Genomic DNA, 20868 nt, shown 5'->3' with positions numbered 1-20868 from the left:
AGACGCACAACATAACTATTCTTGTACGATGCGGCCTCAAGTTTCATGATAATATTGATGAATTAGAAGGGTGTTTGTGTCATGTTTGCCGTCCTACAGAAACCATTTTTTATTTATTGAAACTAAAAATATATTGACCTAAAAAGTATTTTTTTTAAATTTAGATTTTACAAAACTTAATTTTAAAACTTATTTTATGTATTTATATTTTTAATTAAAATGTGGAAAACGTAAAAATCATCAAAATCTTTATTTTTGATGGGGGAAAAAAACCAATGCAAATATTCTTTGTTCTTTTTGTGTATTCATATATTTTCAATTCAATTCAATTCAATTTTATTTGTATAGCCCTAGATCACAACAACATTGTCTCAAAGGGCTTTGCAGAGGCAATATGATACACAATCAGAAACAGCAAATGAAGCAACAAAGATGAATAAATAAATTCAAGCCCTGGGTTTCCCCCATCCTTAGACCCTCCATGTCGGCAAGGAAAAACTCCAAAAACTCCAGAGTCTTCGGGAGAAAAATGAGAAACCTTGGGGAGTACCACAGTCAGGAGAGATCCACTCCCAGGACGGATAGACAGGAAGCCCCAGGACCGCTAATAGGAATTAGCAGGCGAAGTTACAGTCTGTAAAGATGCAGTGGAGTAAAGGAACAAGAAGCGGTCCATCTAGCCAGATGAGACGGGGGTAGCAACGAGGACGTCCATCCAGCGTTGGGTCCGGAAAGTCAGGAGGCTGCAGCTGAAAAATAGCCCCTCCCCAGTGGGGAGGGGGGAAAGGGGACACCGGGTGACTAGTGATGAAGAGACTAGACAACTAGATATTAACATTGGAAAATAGAAATAAAGTAAGATAAGTGGTAGGTAGAGTGAGAAAAAGGAGACAGAACTCAGTGGCTGTTCTTCCCCCAGCTTTATAGCTTCTAGTGCAGCTTAGACTAAACTTTGAGTCTACTCCGACTTCAACTAGCCTGACCATAAGCTTTGTTGAATAGGAACGTTTTCAATCTAATCTTAAATGTGCAGACTGTCTCGGCTTGTTTAATACTAGCTGGAAGCTGATTCCATAAAACGGGGGCTTGGTGGCTAAAGGCTCTAGCTCTGACAGTACTTTTAGAAACTCTGGGAACTACCAGTAGACCTGCATTCTGAGAGCGGAGTGTTCTGTTGGGGCGGTATGGAACCAGAGCTACGGTGAGATAAGATGGCCCCAACCCATTAATGGTCTTAAATGTAAGAAGGAGGATTTTAAATTTAATTCTATATATTTTCACCTTCAAAATCCGATTTTCTTTAATGAAGCAAGGCAGATTCATTTGTAAACTCAATTTGTGTTTCATCACATTCAAATCAGCCAAAAAAAACCCAAAAACAAATGAAAACCAGTCGAATTGAGGTCATTCACAAACGCCTTTACCAGCCGCCACTGATTTTTGGGCTATTTTGAGAATGGCCTAAAGGTGCCTGATGAGTAATCTGACCCCTTTTTGTCCCCATCCATGTCCACCGCAGGTTCCCTGACGGTGTCCATCACCGATATGCGCGCTCCGGTGGTGGGGGGCTCCGGCGGGGTCTACGCTCTCTGCTCAGCACATCTGGCCAACGTTGTCATGGTAACTACCGTCGTCGTCCTCACCTCAATTGTGCCGCATGGGGAGTTTTTTTTTCTTCTCCTTTTCAATGTCGCAAGCTTCCGAGTGCTGAGTTTCTGCTCACCTTTGATTTAGGACGCACATCAGGTACACCCTTTAAATGTCATTGTTTTTCCTGATAAAGCCAGCACCGGAGATGGAATAGTCCATTGTGTGAGAAAGCATGCAGGGTGGCGGTCAAAATGTTCTTGGTACCATTTTTCATGTGTTTTAACCCATTGACGACATTAGACTTTCAATCCATTTGATGTGGGAGGGTGCTGCCACCCTCCCAGTTCAAATGGATTGGACGTCAACTAGTGATATACCAATTGAAATTCACAAAAGAAAGATCATTGGACGTCTATCATCATCAATGGCACTGAAAGAGTCAATTAAGAAGTTTTAAATTGTAGAAAGTGTGCCATAATCACCTAATCTGAACATTGTTTTTTTTTTTTTTTTTTTTAACTACCGGTAATTTATCTATTTAAAATTCTGAAATTTCAACAAAAAAAAAAAAAAACATATATATAAGTTTAAAAAGATTAACTATTTTTTAATAAGAACAAGTAGTCAATTGGAATCAGAATATTACGGTATTAGTTTAGGTTTTTTTGGTGTTTTTTTTAATATATTATTTATTTGATTTAATGATTTTTCTTTGAGATTTTTTTTTCATTTATTTATACATTGTTTATTTTGATTTAATTGTTTTTCTTTGAAAATTATTTTAATTATAAATATTCTAAATATATTTTTAGTGTTCTCAACAATTGAAATATCTTTTTTAAAAGTGATTTATAATATCCTTAGTAATATTTTTAATCATATTTTGACTTGAAAAAGATTACCTAATTCATTAATGACAGTGCTTCTCAATTATTTTGTTATTATTTTTTTGGTGTCCTTTTTAATATTAAACAACAACAAAAAGTAATACAGATCAACTTACAATAAAGTATAACTTGATAAACTGTTTTTTTAACAGAAAATTTGCCTGAATTAAAAAAAAAAAAAAAAAAGGTCACATCCAAACCGTAAAAATACACTCAAGGTTCATGTTTTGACCATTTGATACTGAATAATAAAATTTAATATAATCAATAAATAGTGCTGCAACGATCATTCGATTAACTCGACTAATTTGATTAGAAAAAGAATTAAATTTTAGTGCTTCGAGATTCGTTTAATTAAAGTGGCGTTGTAATGTTGTTGTTTTTTTAAAGTGTTTGCATTTAGTTTTTTTATTTGGGTGGATACACTGCCCTCTAATGGTAACAGTGAATATGACATAACTCATTTCACATGGCTGAATCCAGCTGCTCCCTGTTAAGACCAACATAAGCTAAGTTTTTGTTTGAGGTCATGTTTTTTAATGGATTTGTAACTTAGTTTATATGTATATTTAGCCATTTTTTTGTGGGAATGTGTGAACTATTTTAGAGCATTGTAAAAAAAAAAAAAAAAATTTTTTTTTGTGCATATTATAGCATTTAAGCTAGCGGACTTTTGCTATGTAAGTTAGCCAGTTGTTCTTTTGTTGTACTTAGATACCCATTTATTTATTTATGTTTACCATTTGAAGCTCATCTATTTAGATTTTTTATGTTCCTTATCCGATTACTCGATTATTCGAACTAACTAGTTCATCGATTAATCGACTCCTAAAATAATCAATAGCTGCAGGCCTAGTAAATAATAATAAATTTAAATTGATTTACAACATAAGGACAATATACCATACAATTTGACCGAAAAAAAAAAAACTAAATTAATAGAACAAAACGACAGTGTCACTGAACACAGGGACAGTTTTTAATTTTTGCTGCAGGCAGTATCAGCTCCTTTGCTATGGTGTGGGGTTATTTTGCACTGAGCAACTTGGTATGCCACCTTATATGATGCTAACAGTGCTCGCTGGTTTACTGATGTAACACTGACAAAGCAAAAAAAAACACCACCTTATCAATGTGATTGGGGTCTAATTTCTTTAAGCGAAGTCTTGATTGAAAACAAACTGATCTTCCCTCATTTCCCACTATATTAAAAGTTAAAGGCAAAAGCTAAATGCTACATATGCTTCATCATATTTCCTCATCTAAACTCTTCATATCTCCAATGCTCTTTGCTGTGTGCTCTTGTTTGGTTCAAAAATACTGCGCACTCTGAAAATGAGAGCGCCACTGCCACCCACTGAGTCGATGTGCATTACGCTTTTTTCTTGAAAGGCAAAAAACCATGCTCCCTGAGGTCACATGGACCACCCCTGGCATCGCTCTGCGCCCCACTATTTGCGAAGTACTGATCTAGTGGATGCATAACAGAGCCCCAACCACCACTACTACTACTACTACTACTACTACTACTACTACTACTACTACTACTACTACTAATGCACCTTATAATGCGGTGCGCACTATATATTGTATGAAATGTTTTGAAATAGGCCATTCATTGAAGGTGCGTCTTATACGCCGATGTGCCTTAAAGTGCGGAAAATACGGTAATCAATAGCTGCAGCCCTAATTAGCTCCATCAGGGGCCAGTGCCAAATGTGCCGAATAAACTCGTCGCAAAATGTATGCCGGGTCCGGACGCCAACAAGGATGCACTTCAAAAGGGCCCCGCGGCAAAAAGACGCAAAGCCGAGCCAGCAGACAACAGCTTATTTGCTCTCTTGCGCGTCTGTCGCTTGTAGGGGAAATCCTTTTGCTTGGCGTTTCCTTTTTGCTCACATGACTTTCCTCCTGTGCGCTTTTAGCAGAGGGAGATCTACAACCAACTGCCAACTCGCATCATCGTCATCACTACCCGATCTGTTCATGGGACATTTTTAGCTCACTGACTTTGGCTACTTAATTATTAGCGAGATGATAGTGTTATTGAGGAGAGCTCATCCTCACTGATTGAAATTTAGCTCTGAAGTGAAATTATTATTTTTTGCTTGATGGCATTTACGCATATGACGCACAGACAGTTGCTGTGCGTATCACTTTCATAAATAAATTAATATTACTGTTATATTGGAATTAATTGTATTACTAGTATACAGCAGGGGTCCCCAACGACCGGGCCACGGAACGGTACCGGCCCATGGCGCATTTGGTACTGGGCCGCGCAGAAATAATAATTTATCACACCAAATCACACCAGTCCGTGGTGCAAAAAAGGTTGGGGACCCCCTGGTATACAGTATATTTTAAGCATTTGATTCAGCAATACCTTTGCGTACCACTAGACGGACCCACACCACACTTTTAAGGTTATCTCACTCATTGTTTTCTTGCAATTCTTTAGGTAATTTTCCCTTTACGGTGGTGAAAAAAAAAAGAAAATCTGCATACTCAAAGTTGAATGTCAGCACATTTGATATAAAAGATTATGTCGTATGCATCCCGCTGCACTGACCTGCTTCTTTTGTGATATGAATCTTTTATCTTTTGCGATATTGTGACTTTGAAGGCCTCTTCTTGCGACAAGCCTTTATCACTATCTATTTTTATCCCGAGTTTTTAATCTTGCATGCCTCCGCTCGCGAGAGAAGCAGGGGGTGAAAAAGTGGCCTTGGGTACTTTACCCATCATTCCTCTGACGTGATTGGTGAAGGACGTCCAATCCATTTGAAGGAATAATTGAAGCCCTAACACTTCAAATGGATTGGATGTCTATTGTCTTTAAAGATAGCCAATGAGTTTTGAGCAAATATGCTAGTAAATAATGCTGATTTTGGTCTGTTCTGCAGAATTGGGCTGGGATGAGGTGTCCTTATAAGTTGCTGCGCATGATCCTGGCGCTGGTTTGCAGTAAGTTACCGTATTTCTCTTATGCAGGCAAAGTGGGACTCTTTTATTGAAATTACTTTTGTTAAAATGTGTTTTTTTTTAGCAGTCACAGTCAATAAGCAAGCACAAAATGGGAGGAATAGTATGCTAGTTTTTATTTTGAAGGGTTGATCATGGGCGGATCTAGAGTAATGTAGATGGGGTGGCGGGGGGGGGGGCAGGAATGTTTTGAGGGTGGCAAATATTTTATGATATCATACACCATCGATTCTTTGGGCAATGATAGAATAGTTGCGTGAATTCGATTCAAGGGACTTTGATTTAATAGAAAATTATGACACAATCAGTTCCAATTTACCTAAAGCAATGAGTCGATACCTTGTGCAAAACTGCACCCAAAAGATTTTGGACCCATATCCCAAACCAAACATGAAATCGGCTGTTTTTGATTGAATGTGAAATTTTAGTTGATTTACAGGGTTGCACATTGGAGACATTGGCGCCCAGGGAGTTAGTTGGATCCTCCTCAAAATCTGTAAGACTGTTTATGAGACATATGGGATCTAAAGTTATGAAAATGATGAGTTATCGTTCTTGGGCCTGACCTGGGTGGCATGCCAAAATCGGTCATTTTTTGGCAACATGCAAAATTCTGTAAATGACTAATAACTCCCTGATACAAGGTTCAGTCTTTTTCATATATGACATGTATTAGTGGTATCCCAGCCTGAACACGACTGCATTGAAACATAACCCATTAGCGCCCCCTGCTGGGAACAGGAAACACACTTTTTTACAAGACATGCTCCTCCTCCAACGGAAAAATAATCAATTGACCTAAAACCTGCATCAGGGGGGCCTAGGAGTGCCTGTGACACCATAAAAAATCTTAAATAGCATTACTATGTGAATTAAAATTATATTTTGCGACGATTTGACTAAATACAACAATTTGGCAAAGCGCAGATGATGAGAAATGGGTCTTTTAATCTGCCGTTTAGCCACGCCTGTCATTATAGCGCTCTAGCGCCTCCAGATGGATGATGACGTCAGCAGAGTAACGATTTCAGCTGATTTAGAATTCAGCCCATTGAGGAGGAAGATTCAGAACGAGGAAAATGCGACGGAGAGCAGCAAAATGTCATCATCTCTCCTCCAACATATTTACAGGATTTTTTTGTTTGTTTGCCCAATTGCTAAATAAAGTGTATGGTCATGACCAATAACAGTCTTATGCTAAACGGAATATGAAATATGAAAAATGCATTTATTCAGTACGACAGGGATAAATTACTGCATAACGGACAAAACTGCGGACTTCTTAAACTTACAGAACGGTATTTTATGCCACCGGAGTTAGTCCGGCTTTTGTCATTTCCCTGCCCCGGCTTCGGAGGAAAGAGTGTAAACAAAACTGGAGGCGTGAAAGCTAGGCGACATGTTAACCCGAACCAAGTGGCTCTTTAAAGTCTCTTTCTTGCCTTTCAAAAACGAAAAATCACACAAAACTACCCCAACTCACACAGCGGCGGGGGTGATTGTTTTCACCGATCGGCCAGCCCCCAGTGGCGAGCAAGTTACGGCTCGTCATTCTGCTGCAGCCCTGGCGGGCAGGCAGTGCTCATAACTGGGGACAGAGGAGAGTGAACGGCGAAAAAGTGCATTTTCGGTGGAGAAACCAGCCGACGTCGGGGCAGGGGGCTGCTCGGGGGCAGGCCGAGGAAGGCGTTCTGTGGGCAGGCACGCGAAGAGGACCAAGGGGGGTGGAAGTCTACACAATCGAGAACCGGAGACTAGAGAAGGGGGCTGCTCAGGGCCAAGCCGAGGAAAGCACTCTGTAGGCGGGCACGTCTTAATCGACCGGTGACCAGTGTGGCCTTCTCGGTGGACAGGGAGTATTGTCACCCACGAAATGCAAGCCACCTCCTTATTAAAAACGTTTGCCATGATGCCAGTATATGACATAATATATAACACAAAGCTTACTCACTTTCTTGTCTGTTCAATGGTTCCTCGGTTGTCGGACTTGTTTTGCCCATCGCGGTGAACAAGGATCTTTTGGAAATACAGAAAGACACACACTCTCCCTGGTGTAGCAACATAAGCCTGCAGCACTTTGGGCTGGCTTGACGCAAAAAATAAACGAATTAATCCGCAAAATCAGCTGAATCCGAAGTCCTTCTGCATGCTATAGTAGTGGCTGTATTGTGAGATGATTACTCGGCTGACGTCACATTTGCCTTCTTCCTGAACCCGAGACTCGAGCCGGAAGTCACTCATTTTCGTGGTGCGGGATTCAAAAAAATGAATAAATATATCGATCGCTTCCACATTTCATTCAGGAGCATAAAATACAGCGTGTAATATGAAATATTCATTCTTTTTTGTGTCACAGGCACGTTAAGGCATGTGTTCAGGTGCCTGATGACAAATATTGAGGTTTCGTTGAAGCAGAGGGGTGCAAACAGGAAAGTGAATAGTGAAAGTGAACTGTTTATATTTCAACAGATTTAGCACTCTGTTATCCCTTTTATTACTACTACAATTTTTACTCTGATTAAATAAAATGACCACCTCAAAAGTCTAATTATTCTCCAGTGCGACATGTGTTTTCCCCCTTTTTGTGCATTTTTGGGGGGTGCTGGTGCGACTTATAGTCTGAAAACGAGGATTTTTCTTCCCCCAAGTGTGTGTAATAAGCGTCCTTCCAATACATTTGTGTAAACATGTCCAAAATCTGATTTTTCCCACCTTGTAGTGAGCTCGGAGGTGGGGCGAGCCGTGTGGCTGCGCTTCTCCCCGCCTCTACCGTCGTCGGGGCCGCAGCCCAGCTTCATGGCCCACCTGTCGGGCGCCGTGGTGGGCATCAGCATGGGTCTCCTCATCCTCCGCAGCTACGAGGAGAGCCTTCAGAAGCAGTGTTCCTGGTGGGTGGTGGTCTTCTCCTTTATCACCTTTCTCCTCTTCGCCATCTTTTGGAACATCTTCGCCTACGAGCTGCTGGGCGTGCAGATCCCGCCCGCCCCCTGACAACGGTGGACTTCGGACATTTTGCGACGTGAAGAAGTAAGTCTCTTTTATTAAAGAGTGTAGCAGCGGAACGAGTTCCTCGCGACTGTTTGGAGGAGCTTTTCTATCCTTTTATTGGACTCAAAGCTGATTGATTTTGTGCCTCTGGTGAAACAAACAAGGTGAGACGCCACAAAAAAAAACTAAGAAGTTGCTTACAAACATCTGTTATTCATCAGCGAGGGGTTCATTGTCATCATGTACCAACACTGTGGAGAAAAAATGAGAATCGGAGAGAGGTGAACTCATTGACTGCCATTGAAGTGGACAGATGAACCAGAGTTGCTTTAAAAATGAACTGTTTACACATTGACCACACTCATATTTTGGCATTTCTGACATTGAACCAGGAAAACAGATCAACAACCTTTCTACTGACAGATTTAATTTTACATTGGCTGGAGTTAATCCGTCATGGACTATTTTTTTCTTTTAAAACTGTTACAGTGGGGTATATGTTAGCATCTACATGAAAATACTCACACAACGAGTCCAAAATTATATTAAATAATTCACAAAGATTAAATTGAAATACTTTTTCCTCAAATTTGAGATTTAAAATACTTTCAAAAGCTGTTTATTTTGTCTGTTCATTTTGGTATATTTGCTTAGTTCGTGTGCTAATCATGCTAGCAGAGGACACAAGTTCGCGAGCCTAGTTTCCAATTTTCCCTCCTTTTAACAAAGCTAACGTCTTTCTCGATGCTATGACTGTTCATAAAACTTCAAATCCTGGCCGGTATTACTGTTTTACATGTGCATTTAGCCATAGAAGTGTGCCAATATATTGAAAAGGTGATATATTGCTATAATTTGTAGCACAAAAGGTTATTGATACGCCCAAAATCTTCCATTAGAATACTGTCTACGATAGCTCACTGACTGCCATTGACAGTGGCACCACCAGGGGGTGGTCAGGGGTGGCCACGGCCACCCCTATAAATTGGTTGGCCACCCCGCTTGCCAGTATATCGTTAGATTGTTGTAGCATCAGTTATGCATTTCATCCCAAATGAATGCATTTATTTTGTTTTGTTAAATGTAGGGCTGTCAAATTTATCGCGTTAACGGGCGGTAATTAATTTTTTAAAATTTATCACGTGAAAATATTTTTCGCAATTGACGCATTCGCGGTACGACTCATTCACGCATTGCCGCAAACAGCCTACAATGGCGCCGTTTTACTTATATACAGAGATAAGAGGTGGTGTCAAGTGAGTGGAGTAGATACAAGCATTCATTGGGGCCGTGCTTTTAATTGGCAAAAGCTTTGTCATCTCTCCCACAGCAACTATAAATATTGTGGGAAGCGACGTGGGGAAGAATGACAGGAGTTGATCTTTTTCTTAATACCCTGTAGTGTACCCAACGCAGAGAAGGTATAGCATTTGCAGCCACCACACACAGTCATAGTTGCACCACTTCCCATCATGCATTTGGGCAGAACGGTTACGTCGCTACAGTATCAATTACTGAAAGCTCAACAAATACACTAGATGGCAATATTTAGTCACAATATACAAACTCACATTTATCCTTCAAGAATTACAATTACAATTCTATCCGTGGATCCCTTTCACAGAAAGAATGTTAATAATGTTAATGCCATCTTGTGGATTTATCATTATAATAAACAAATACAGTACTTATGTACAGTATGTTGAATGTATATACAGTATCCGTCTTGTCTTATCTTTCCATTCCAACAATAATTTACAGAAAAATATGGCATGTTTTAGAGATGGTTTGAATTGTGATTAATTATGATTTTTAAGCTGTGATGAACTCGATTAAAAATTTTAATCGTTTGACAGCCTTAGTTAAATGTACACCTTATGCCTAATATATACATAACACAAAACAATTGCTGTGGAACTCAAAATGTTGACTGGACAGTTATGGACTATACACATTAAATGATTCGTAACATCAAATATTGCACAATACACCAAAGTATATCAGTAGCCGTGTCCTTAAGTCTTTCTGGTAGTTTTCCCCTGACCTTTTTACTGCAATAATATAATGAAAACCTGAAATTATGGCTTTTAGTTTTGGCCACCCCAAGATTTTAAGAGGCCCCATCTGGCCAACCCTATGAAAAATTTCTGGAGGCACCACTGGCCATTGACGGCGCTAGACATCCAATTCATTTTGACTGGACTGGACGTCTAGCGCCATGAATAACACTGAAAGCCGTGCATTCACAGACAGTCTCTTGCGGGCATTTCCAGGTCGCTTCCCGCTCATTTTAGGGCATTTACAGGTTACTTACCGTTCATTTTGGGGACATTCTTCAGTCACTTCCTTGTCCGTAACGCAAAATCAACAGGAAGTGAACCGTAAATACACCGAAAGGAAAAGGCAGTGACCGAAAATCAACAGAAAATAATGTGAAATGACTCGGCCATAGATGAAAAAACTAAAATAGCTTGTATTTATTTTATTAGTCGTTTTGTACATCCGAGAATGATTTCCTGATACTTGTTAAATCGCCATACCGTGAGATCGTTATCGTGAGCCTAGTATCGCAAATCGTATCGTATACCCTACCTAGAGGTTCCCACCCCTATTTAACCACCATTTAAAGCATATGGCCATACATTGAAAACATAACTGCTAAATGATCCCAATTAACAACATTTACTTGGATAAAAATCTCCAACGCTCTTCTTCTGCTTTGGCGGCATCAGTAATAAGTGGCAATCTTGCAAAGGGCAACAAGCACTTCTTCATTTAAAGTGGGGTTTGTAACTGGCAGCCATCTTGAGAAGGGCAACCAGCTGTTGGAAACTAAATCTGGTAACACTTTATTTGAACTCGGTGTCATTAGACCATCATAATTATGACATGACACTGTCATGAATATTAATAATTGCTTACGACAGATGTCATTAAGTGTCCTAACCTAGGGTGACCATATTTTCCCCCCAAAAAAAAGGACACTCGGCCCGGCCTGGAGATACTTGAATTTTACTCGAAGTTCACTCAAAGATGCCTATATTACTTTAATACAGTATATTTAAAGCGTGTCTCCTCCGTCTGGATAGAAAAATTCAGTGTTATTAAAAAATATATATATATTGCCAAATAGTATATATTATATACTATGTTAGTGCTGCAACGATTAATCGATTAGCGCGAGTATTCAATTAGGAAAAAAATAATCGAATTAATTTTGTTGCTTCGAATATTCGTTTAATGGTTTATTTTGAAAGTGTTTGCATTTCATTTTATTAATTACATTCTTATTATTTTGGATACACTGCCCTCTGGGCTGCCTCATTTCACATGGCTGAATCCAACTGCTCCCTGTTAAGACCAACGTAAGCTACGTTTTTGTTTGAGCTAATGTTTTTTTAATGCATTCGTAAATTAGTTTATAGATATTTTTAGCCGTTTTTTGTGGGAATATGTGTCTGAACCATTTGTTAAAAGCATTGAAAAAAAACGTTAGCATTTTATAGCATTTATGCTAGTGGACTTTTGCTATGTAAGTTAGACAATTGTACTTTTGTCGTACATCGATCCTAATTTATTTATTTTTTCCTACCGTTTGAGGTATTTTAATTTTTCATGTTCCTTATCTGATTACTCGATTATTTGAACTAACTAGTTCATCGATTAATCGACTACTAAAATAATCAATAGCTGCAGCCCTATATTATATGGACTTTTTTTTTCAGGTTACAGGTTACTCAGCAGGTTTTATTCTTCCTAAAAAATAATCAAACAATAAAATGTAAAAAAAAATAATAATAATAATAAATCCCGGATTAAATAATGTATAATGCAGACCCATGTAAATGTAGTCCAGTCAATACACACACACAGTAGGTAGCCACGTCAACGTAGGCAGGCGCTGCCCACCAGCGGTTGGCGGCATTCTCTTTAAATTGGTCCCATGACAAATAATGAAAACTTGATATTTTCATGAATTAATAAAACCTGACCGGACGCTACGGAGAGGACGTGAAAAGTAGACGTGTCCAGGCAGGACGTTTGGTCACCCTACCTAACCTTAACACAGTTCCTAAACTCTAATAAAAATCCGCAAAAAAATCTCAATATTGCATCAAAAGTGACATAATTTATTAAATGACACTCAATGACATGACAACAACAGGTGTCATGTCATCATTATGACAGTCTTATGACAGAGTTAAAAAAAAAAAATGTAACAATCAATCTTATATGACGGAGCATCAGTGCATTAGTTCTTAGTACTTGCTGATACTGGTTTCCTGCATTTTAGTGCCGTATCGGGACCCCTTCTGATATTAGTGTCTGTATCCATGCAAAACTAACTATAACTTTGCCAAATTATCACTCTTGACATTGAAACTAATGATGCCTTCACATGCTCTGGGAAAGTTGAACCTTACCACTTGCTAATTGGTAATTACGAGTGCGTCCTGTTCATGTGGTTTTGTTGTCCTAGCAAACAAACATAGCAGACATGGACTTCATTTTGATTTGTTGCATAAGAAAAACTGTTTTAATACATAAGAGAATACATCAAAATGCAAGCGTTTTTTTATTTTTTATTTGTAACAACATTTTATCAATGACTTGGTTAAAAAATAAGTTTTATAAATGTGTACACGTCATTGTTACGCTATACGATTTGCGATACAAAGCTCACGATAACGATGATCTGACGATATGGCGATACAACGATTATCGATACATTGGTCAGGAAATCATTCTAGGATATTCTACAAACAACGAATAAACAGAAAAACAAGCTTCTGCTGTGAATTGGAATGAGTTTATCAATAGTAGACGTCCAATCCATTTGAAGTGGGAGGGTGGCAGCGAATGAACAGTTCATTCGCTGCCATCCCTCCCACTTCAAATGGATTGAACGTCTATGGCCGTCAGTGACAGCCAATGCCAGGCAATGAGGTAATTTTGGGCCATTTAAGGTCATCTACCTGTTGATTTTGGGGTATTTTATGGGTCACTTCCTGCTTATTTTGAGTTTCAGAACAGGAAGTGACCTGGAAATAATGAATAGGCAGTGACTCGAACTCAACAGGAAATGACCTGCAAGTGACCTGTAAATGCCCTGAAAATCGGTCACAATGACTGTGAATGCTCTGGTTTTGAATGAACGAACCTTCCCAGTCTAAATGGATTGGGCGTCGAGCACCGTCAATGCAGCCTTAGAGTTAGTTGAGACACTATTATGGTGGAAGATTTTGGTAGCAACTTGTTGGTTCCTTTTTTTTTTTTTTTTTTTAAACATTGACACCTTTATTAAAATGATATCTCGATTCTTGGCAGGAGCATATCGATAACCTTTTGGGATACAAAGTATCACGATATATCACCATTTCGATATTTTGTCACACCCCTACTGTTGGCCACACACCTCCATTTTGAACAGTAAAAGGTCCACCCATCTCGAAAACTCGGCTATCATACGAAAATCCCAGTTCTCCAGTAGAAAATGACTTGAGACGGCATTTATGTGTAATTTTTGATTCGACAAGTTGTATTTAACATAATTATGAGAACATATGAAGGCAGCATAGGGAATCTAATAAACATTTGTAGGCTGTAACAGCGTTTCATACATTAAAATTGGCTGGAATTGACTGCAAAAGACGTCAATGCCAAAAGATGTCAATGCAATGACTTTTTTTGTCCTCAATGGGATTTGAACTATTACCGTGTCCATCGCTAACATGTACCTCACTGTAAGAACCATGGTCCATGACTCTCTCAATGGCAGTGAAAGAGTTAATATACGCCGTGTCATTCTTTGAGGTAGATCCACGCAGCCACTTCCTGTTTGGGCAGGAAGTGACACATTCAGACTGAACTGAGGTTCGGTCAATACCTCAGCCTTTTTCTTCTTAAAGCCTGTATACTTTTGTAAAGGAATGTAACTATTAAAAAAAAGGGGTGGGGTCAATTGTCGCTGTTTTTCCATTTGATTGTGGATGTGTGTAATTGTATATTCATAATTAAGAGTTTATTTATGGATTTCAAAGGGTGCATAAAGAAGGCTACGATTGTTTCCCTCACTTGACTTTCTATAAACTCGAGTGCTTTACAAAACAAGCCATAGGAAGAACTCGCTATAGATGGTTTGGATGGGGAAAAATAGACGCAAAATGTCGGCGTCACTGATATTAAATCATTTATAAAAATTAATCAGCTTCCGTTTTGTTGAATTGATGTCAGTTTGATTTTTTTTTTTACTTGATTCACCGAAAGGAATACAGATTATTATGTTGGTTACCAGTGAAAATCAGCACAATCGGCTTTTTTTTTTTTTTTTTAATCACAATACGCATATATTATGGAATAAAAATACAAAAACATTACATTTTTTTCTTTAAAAGTCAAAACATGATAATAAGCAAAAGGAATAAAAATAACAGTTGACAAAAATGTGAATTGCCAATTCAATATTGGGAAAAAAATGCAAAATACCAATTGAAAAAATTATGAAAAAATACAATAATTATACAAAATGTATAACAAAATTCTGAAATACCAGTGCAAATACTGAAAAATAATTATGAGGAAAAAAGTACTTGAACTAATGAACAAAAAAATACTACAAAAATGATAAAAATATATCAATATAAAATATAAATACAATAATTTTACGAAATTCTGGGTTAATGCAAATACTACAAAATAATCCAAATGAGGAAAAAAAGTGCTAGAACTCATGAAAAAAAAAAAAAAAAAAACTACAAAAATAAAAAATACACAATAATTTTAAGAAATTCGGGGTTAAGGCAAATAATAGAAAATAATTCAAATGAAGACAAAAGTACTAGAATTCATGAACAAAAAAATACAAAATTATGAAAAAACATACAATACTTTTACAAAATTTAAAACAAAATTCTGAAATAATTCAAATTATGAGGAAAAATTACTCAAACTCATGAACAAAAAATGCAAAAATTATGAAAAACATACAATACTTTTACAAAATTTAAAACTAAATTCTAAAATAATTCAAATGAGGGAAAAAGAACAAGAACTCATGAACAAAACAAAAACAAAATGATGAAAATATACAATAAATTTATAAAATTGTAATTGTGGTTTAATGCAAATACTAAAAAAATAATTAAAATGAGGAAAAAAGTACTAGAACTCATGAGCAAAAACAAAAATACTACAAAAATTATGCAAAAACATACTTTTTCAAAATTTAAAACTAAATTCTGAAATAATGCAAATACTAGGAAATAATTCAAATGAAGGAAGTACTAGAACTCAAGCACAAAAAAATACAAAAAATGACAAAATACGAAAATACTACAAAAATTCCGAAAGAACATGCAGTACTATTACAAAATTTAAAACTAAATTCTGAAATATCAATCCAAATACTAGAAAATAATTAAAATTATGTGGGAAAAATAATATAAAAAATAAAACTGTAGAAAAAGTTCTGATTCAGCAATTCAAATATTGTAAACTACAAATTATAAAAGAAAAACATTAAAATGATCATTTTGGCTCACAACACATTGCAAAGAAATGAGCGGAAAGTCACTTATATTTCAAGGCGCCACTCTTGCTGCCTTTGACAACAATAGCAGTCCAATCTAGAATTTTCTTTTATTCTTGACAGTCTACGTACATACTAGTATGTTTTTGTTCAATCAGAATTCAGCCTCAATCTGTTGCCATGTAATCCAACGAGTTACAAATCCGCGAATCAATGACTTTAAACTTAACTCATTCTCTGCCATTGACGGTGATGGACGTACAATCCTTATGAACTGGGAAGGTTAGCAGCCAATGAATAACCATCCAAATACATTTCAAATTGGACATCTATCGCCGTCAATTTCAGCCAATAGCCCTCGCTGAGCCACTTTTGTGAATATCAAAAATGTGCCATTCCACACCTGAAAAACTTTCAAATATATATCTAATTTTTTTCCCATCTTCACTTGTGCTAGTTGTTTATCGTTTTTCATTTTGCTTCACAGATACGCAGTACGCGCGTTCAAATTACAAACGAATATGGATTTCTGCGGCTCCACTCCAGCCGAGGATTGCGTTTACTCCAATTTTCACCGCTCCGATCAATAATTCATTTGAACGTCACTCGGCGGAACATTTGATGCTTCTGCCAATGGCTTCATAAATCCCGTTCCTCCGCAGTCCCTCCTCGCCTCTACTCGAAAAATTAGAAGAAAATCAAGCATTAGTAATGGATAATGGATGGAAGCTGCTGTAAAATCTTAGTGAGGATACAGTAGAGCGATGAATAATGCATTCGCACCCTTGTAGCCTATAATGAAGAAAAAGGGATGCTTAAAAGGGAGGTTAACGTGCCTCTTTAACTTTTAGATTCATAGGAACTTGTAAAAAGAAAAAAAAAGGGCTCGTAAGTGCTTTGGGTTTTTCTAACCGAAATGAAAACCCGCATGAAAAAGGTTCATTTGTTCAAAAGGTAGGGAAGCGATTCAGTGTTCAAAAATTAAAGAAGGAAGAATTATTGTCGTTCTTGCTGCTGATGATGATACAAGTCACGTTTCTTGGAACTGAGAAGGCTGAAAATGAGTTGACTTATTGGATGCCATTGTCCAATTTATTTGAACTAGGAGGGGCAAGCAGTGCATGAGTTAACTCATGTAGTTCTGACTAACTCAGTTGTTAACTCATATGCTGCCATTGACAGTTGGTGAGATAACTTATGAGTTAACTCTTAAGATGGATCATTGGCTATCATTGATGGCGATAGATGTCCAATCCATTTGAACTGTAAGGTGCTGACAGTTCATGATTTTCTGATGTAGTTCCAATAAATTTGGGCGTTAACTAACAATGAGTTAACTCATTGGCTAGCATTGGTGACAATAGTTGTCCAAACCATTTGAACTTGAAGGGGCTGACAACACATAAGTTAAAGCAACACTCGGTAACTTTTCAACCTTTATAAAATATCTTCATAACATTTGTGATATGTCCACTGACAACTAGTTGAATAACACCTGTTTTATGATCTCGAGGGGGTCTGTAAAGATGGCAGAGCAACAAAAGTAGGGTTGAACATCGATGGGATCCGGGCTAACACTCCGGAACAGTTCGAATTTCGATTCCAATTTTTGATGCCCTGACCACCAACCGGTAAAAAATAGCTGCCGAACACCAACTACAACAACTAGCTCCGTGATGAGCAAATCATATGAAGTGGCTAATTTAGCTTAGCACAAAAACGTGTGGCTTCGCTTCACATAAATGACAAGTAACAGAATAAACATACCGAAATGATACTAGACCCTCTGTTAATACTTGCAAACTTAGATTTTCTTTTATCAAGGGTTCCCAACGATGTGTTGTGCAGACGAGGTGTTTAGTGTCTGTACACCTCAAGAATTATTTTCCAACTGAAGTAATAACTTCTTTTTGCCTGCTGCTTCCTGTAAGTCACCACTAGGGGAAGCCAAGCGCACATAGCAAAACCAAAGAAAACTGCAGAGTCTGGAGTGACAATAGTGACATCTTGTGGATGAATGAACAATATCAGTTTAGAAAGAAATCAAAAAGTAGTTAACTTAAGATCAAGGGAAAGAATACTCCCCACCTGACATCTGCAAGATGTCACCCCTTAACTAACTTGGAGAAATACTCTCTAAAACAAACAATGCAATACAATAAATGCCTGGAGCATAAGACACTAAAAGATAGGCAAAAGAATATGTGTAAATGTTTTCTCTCTGAGCTTTTGAAAAATAAACATCTTTGTAAAAGTGCACTCCTGTGGAAAGAAACCATCATATTCAAGTTCAAAGACTGATATTTGAGAAATTCATAGCAAAGTTAATTGAAAGTTCATCTATGCAATGTTTTTTACCCTGCCTATTAAAAGAACCGGAATCGAGAATCGTTTGGTTCAAATTCAAACGATGCCCAATCCTAAACAAAAGTAGGGCTGCAGCAATCGAATATTTTAGTAGTCGATTAATCGATGGATTAGTTCGAATAATCGGATAGGGGACATGAAAAATTAAAATACCTGAGCTGAGTCACAAACGCTATATATATTTTTTTTTTAAACGAGGATCTATTTACAACAAAAGAACAATTGGCTATCTTACATCAAAAAAAGTCTGCTAGCTTAAATGCTATAAGAAGCTAAGTTTTTTTTTTACAATGCTCTTAACAAATGGTTCAGACACATATTCCCACAAAAAAGAGCTATATATACCTATAAACTAAATTATGAATGACATGAGCTCAAACAAAAACTTACGTTGGTCTTAACAGGGAGCAGTTGGATTCAGTCATGTGAAAAGAGGCTGACCAGAGGGCAGTGTATCCACCCTAATCAATAAAACTAGATGCAAACACTTTCAAAATAAACCATTACAACGCCAACTTAAACGAATACTCGAAGCAACAAAATTTCATCAGAATTTTTTTCTAATCAAATACTCGAGTTAATCGATTAATCGTTGCAGCACGAAACAAAAGAGACAAAAAGTTTTGTCCAAAGAGGAAAAGAAAGAGAAGCAACTAGGGATACTCAAGTAGAAACATTTGCCCGGGTTTCACTCACTGCCAGCCCCGCCACCCCCCAACCGAACTCGTCAGTGCTGATGAGTTGGGTGGGGTGGAGGGGTTAGTCACATGGTTGCTAACCGTCATATACTATTGTTTAGCCACAACTTGATTACCTTATTACTATTCATCCATCACACAGCCACTGGAAACAGGAGTGTAGTTTAATCCATCTGCAGGCGACCGCGAGATCATGATTTTACGACACTGTGCGGGTGTGGCTGGTCCTCTTGGAAAGGCAGTCCTCCTTAAGGCAAAACACTACCGTTTTTGTCCACCCGCGTCGCTAAAATCAACCAAAATTGAAAAGTTACCTAGTGTTGCTATAATTTACTGTCAATGGCAGACAATGAGTTAACTCATTGGCTAGCATTGGTGGCGATAGATGTCCAAGCCATTTGAACTGGAGGGGGCTGAAATTGCATGAGTTAACTCCTGAGTTAATGAGAACTCAATGAGCTAACTCATCTGCTGCCATAATACTATATAGTAAGTGAACTGAGGTAACTTATTGGTTACCATTTGTGACGATAGATGTCCAATCCATTTGAACTGGGAGGGGCAGCAGTGCATGAGTTAACTCATTTATTATTACTCATTAGGAGTTAACTCGTCTGCTGCCATTGACAGTGAATGAGTTTGTCTCATTAGCGATAATAGATGTTAAATAGGGAGGAGTTGACAGCGCATGAGTTAACTCATTGGCAACCATTCACATCAATTGATGTCCTACGCTGATGTCCTGCTGCTGAATTCATGAAAACAAAATGAGTTAACTCATTGGCCAACATTGGTGGTGATAGATGTCCAAGCCATTTGAACTAGGAGAGGCTGGCAGTGCAGGAGTTAACTCATTGGCGATAATAGATGTCAAATAGGGAGGGGTAGACAGCGCATGAGTTAACTCATTTTCTACTATTGACAGGAAGTAATCTGAGTTAACTCATTGGCTACTGTTGACATCAATAGATGTCCTATACATTGTAAATACGAGGGGTTGGCGGTGAATGAGTTAACACAGGAGGTACATACAGTAACTCATTGGCTGCTGTTGTAGAACATAGAGGAAAGATCATATTTCAGTGCCATTGACAGCGCTAAACATCCAATCCATTAGAACTGTTCAAATGGATTGGACTTCTACCACTGTCAACAAAAACAAGTGAAAACCATGGATGCTGCCTCAATTTTATTTTATTATTTAGGTTGATTAATCCTGAGAGCCGTAAAAGCCACTCAGGTAGCCACGCACATCCATTCGCTACTTTTTGCTTCGGCGAAACGGTGCCAAACTCACAAAAAGGTTCGATCTCGAAGACGCGAGGTCGCGCCAACCCAGCGTTTACAACAAAAAGCTATTTTGATGACTCAATGTCCATCTGTACTGTAGAATTTGTGTCAAAGTCATCACAAATTCTTTCATTACATGTTGTATATACTTTTTAAATGTTAGAAAACTGAACCATTTTATATTGTATATATATATTAATATATTTTCTTTTATTTTGTACTGGTCATTGTATTTTGCTTTCATTTGGAAACTATATAAATAAACAATACTGTGGCGACATTCAACTGACTTTTCATTATTCCACTGGTTCCCATGAAAGATTTTTTATTACTGTATTAGTCATACAAATACACTTCATTTCCTTATCTGGTTTTAAGTTTCTTGCTTGTTCTGTGATCCTCAGCAACCGAGCGCTTCTCCGCCACACCGACAACACCTCCGAGAAGCGGGAGCTGCTGTTGCTTAGCGACGGTTAGCGCCCACAAACAGCGCTCCAACCTTTGGGGCGTCCAATCGGGTTGAGGGTCTACTGAA

The 20868-nt window shown here is 37.9% G+C and overlaps 2 protein-coding genes across 3 annotated transcripts in view; one reads left to right on the top strand and one right to left on the bottom strand.

The window, feature by feature from the left end:
* rhbdl1 (rhomboid, veinlet-like 1 (Drosophila)) overlaps positions 1–20613 on the top strand; it is a 117948-nt gene extending 97335 nt beyond the window's left edge. The window contains exons 9-11 of the mRNA XM_057826924.1: positions 1520–1620; positions 5384–5444; positions 8182–20613. Of these exons, the coding sequence (XP_057682907.1) occupies positions 1520–1620; positions 5384–5444; positions 8182–8453 (434 nt within the window). The 3' untranslated portion in view covers positions 8454–20613. The remainder of the gene's footprint in view (positions 1–1519; positions 1621–5383; positions 5445–8181) is intronic.
* The window catches only part of zgc:112496 (uncharacterized protein LOC541336 homolog), a 6151-nt gene continuing 5488 nt past the window's right edge, over positions 20206–20868 (bottom strand). Inside the window, exon 5 of one of the 2 annotated variants that reach the window (XM_057826926.1) lies at positions 20206–20860. In XM_057826926.1, the coding sequence (XP_057682909.1) occupies positions 20697–20860 (164 nt within the window). In that variant the 3' untranslated portion in view covers positions 20206–20696. Of the gene's footprint in view, positions 20864–20868 lie in introns of both variants that reach the window. The other variant, XM_057826925.1, reaches the window with a different exon arrangement.

This window comes from Corythoichthys intestinalis, chromosome 21 (genome assembly GCF_030265065.1).
Source record: "Corythoichthys intestinalis isolate RoL2023-P3 chromosome 21, ASM3026506v1, whole genome shotgun sequence".
Taxonomy (NCBI): Eukaryota; Metazoa; Chordata; class Actinopteri; order Syngnathiformes; family Syngnathidae; genus Corythoichthys; species Corythoichthys intestinalis.
Note: the sequence above shows the minus strand (reverse complement) of the source record. Positions and strands in the feature narration are given on the sequence as shown.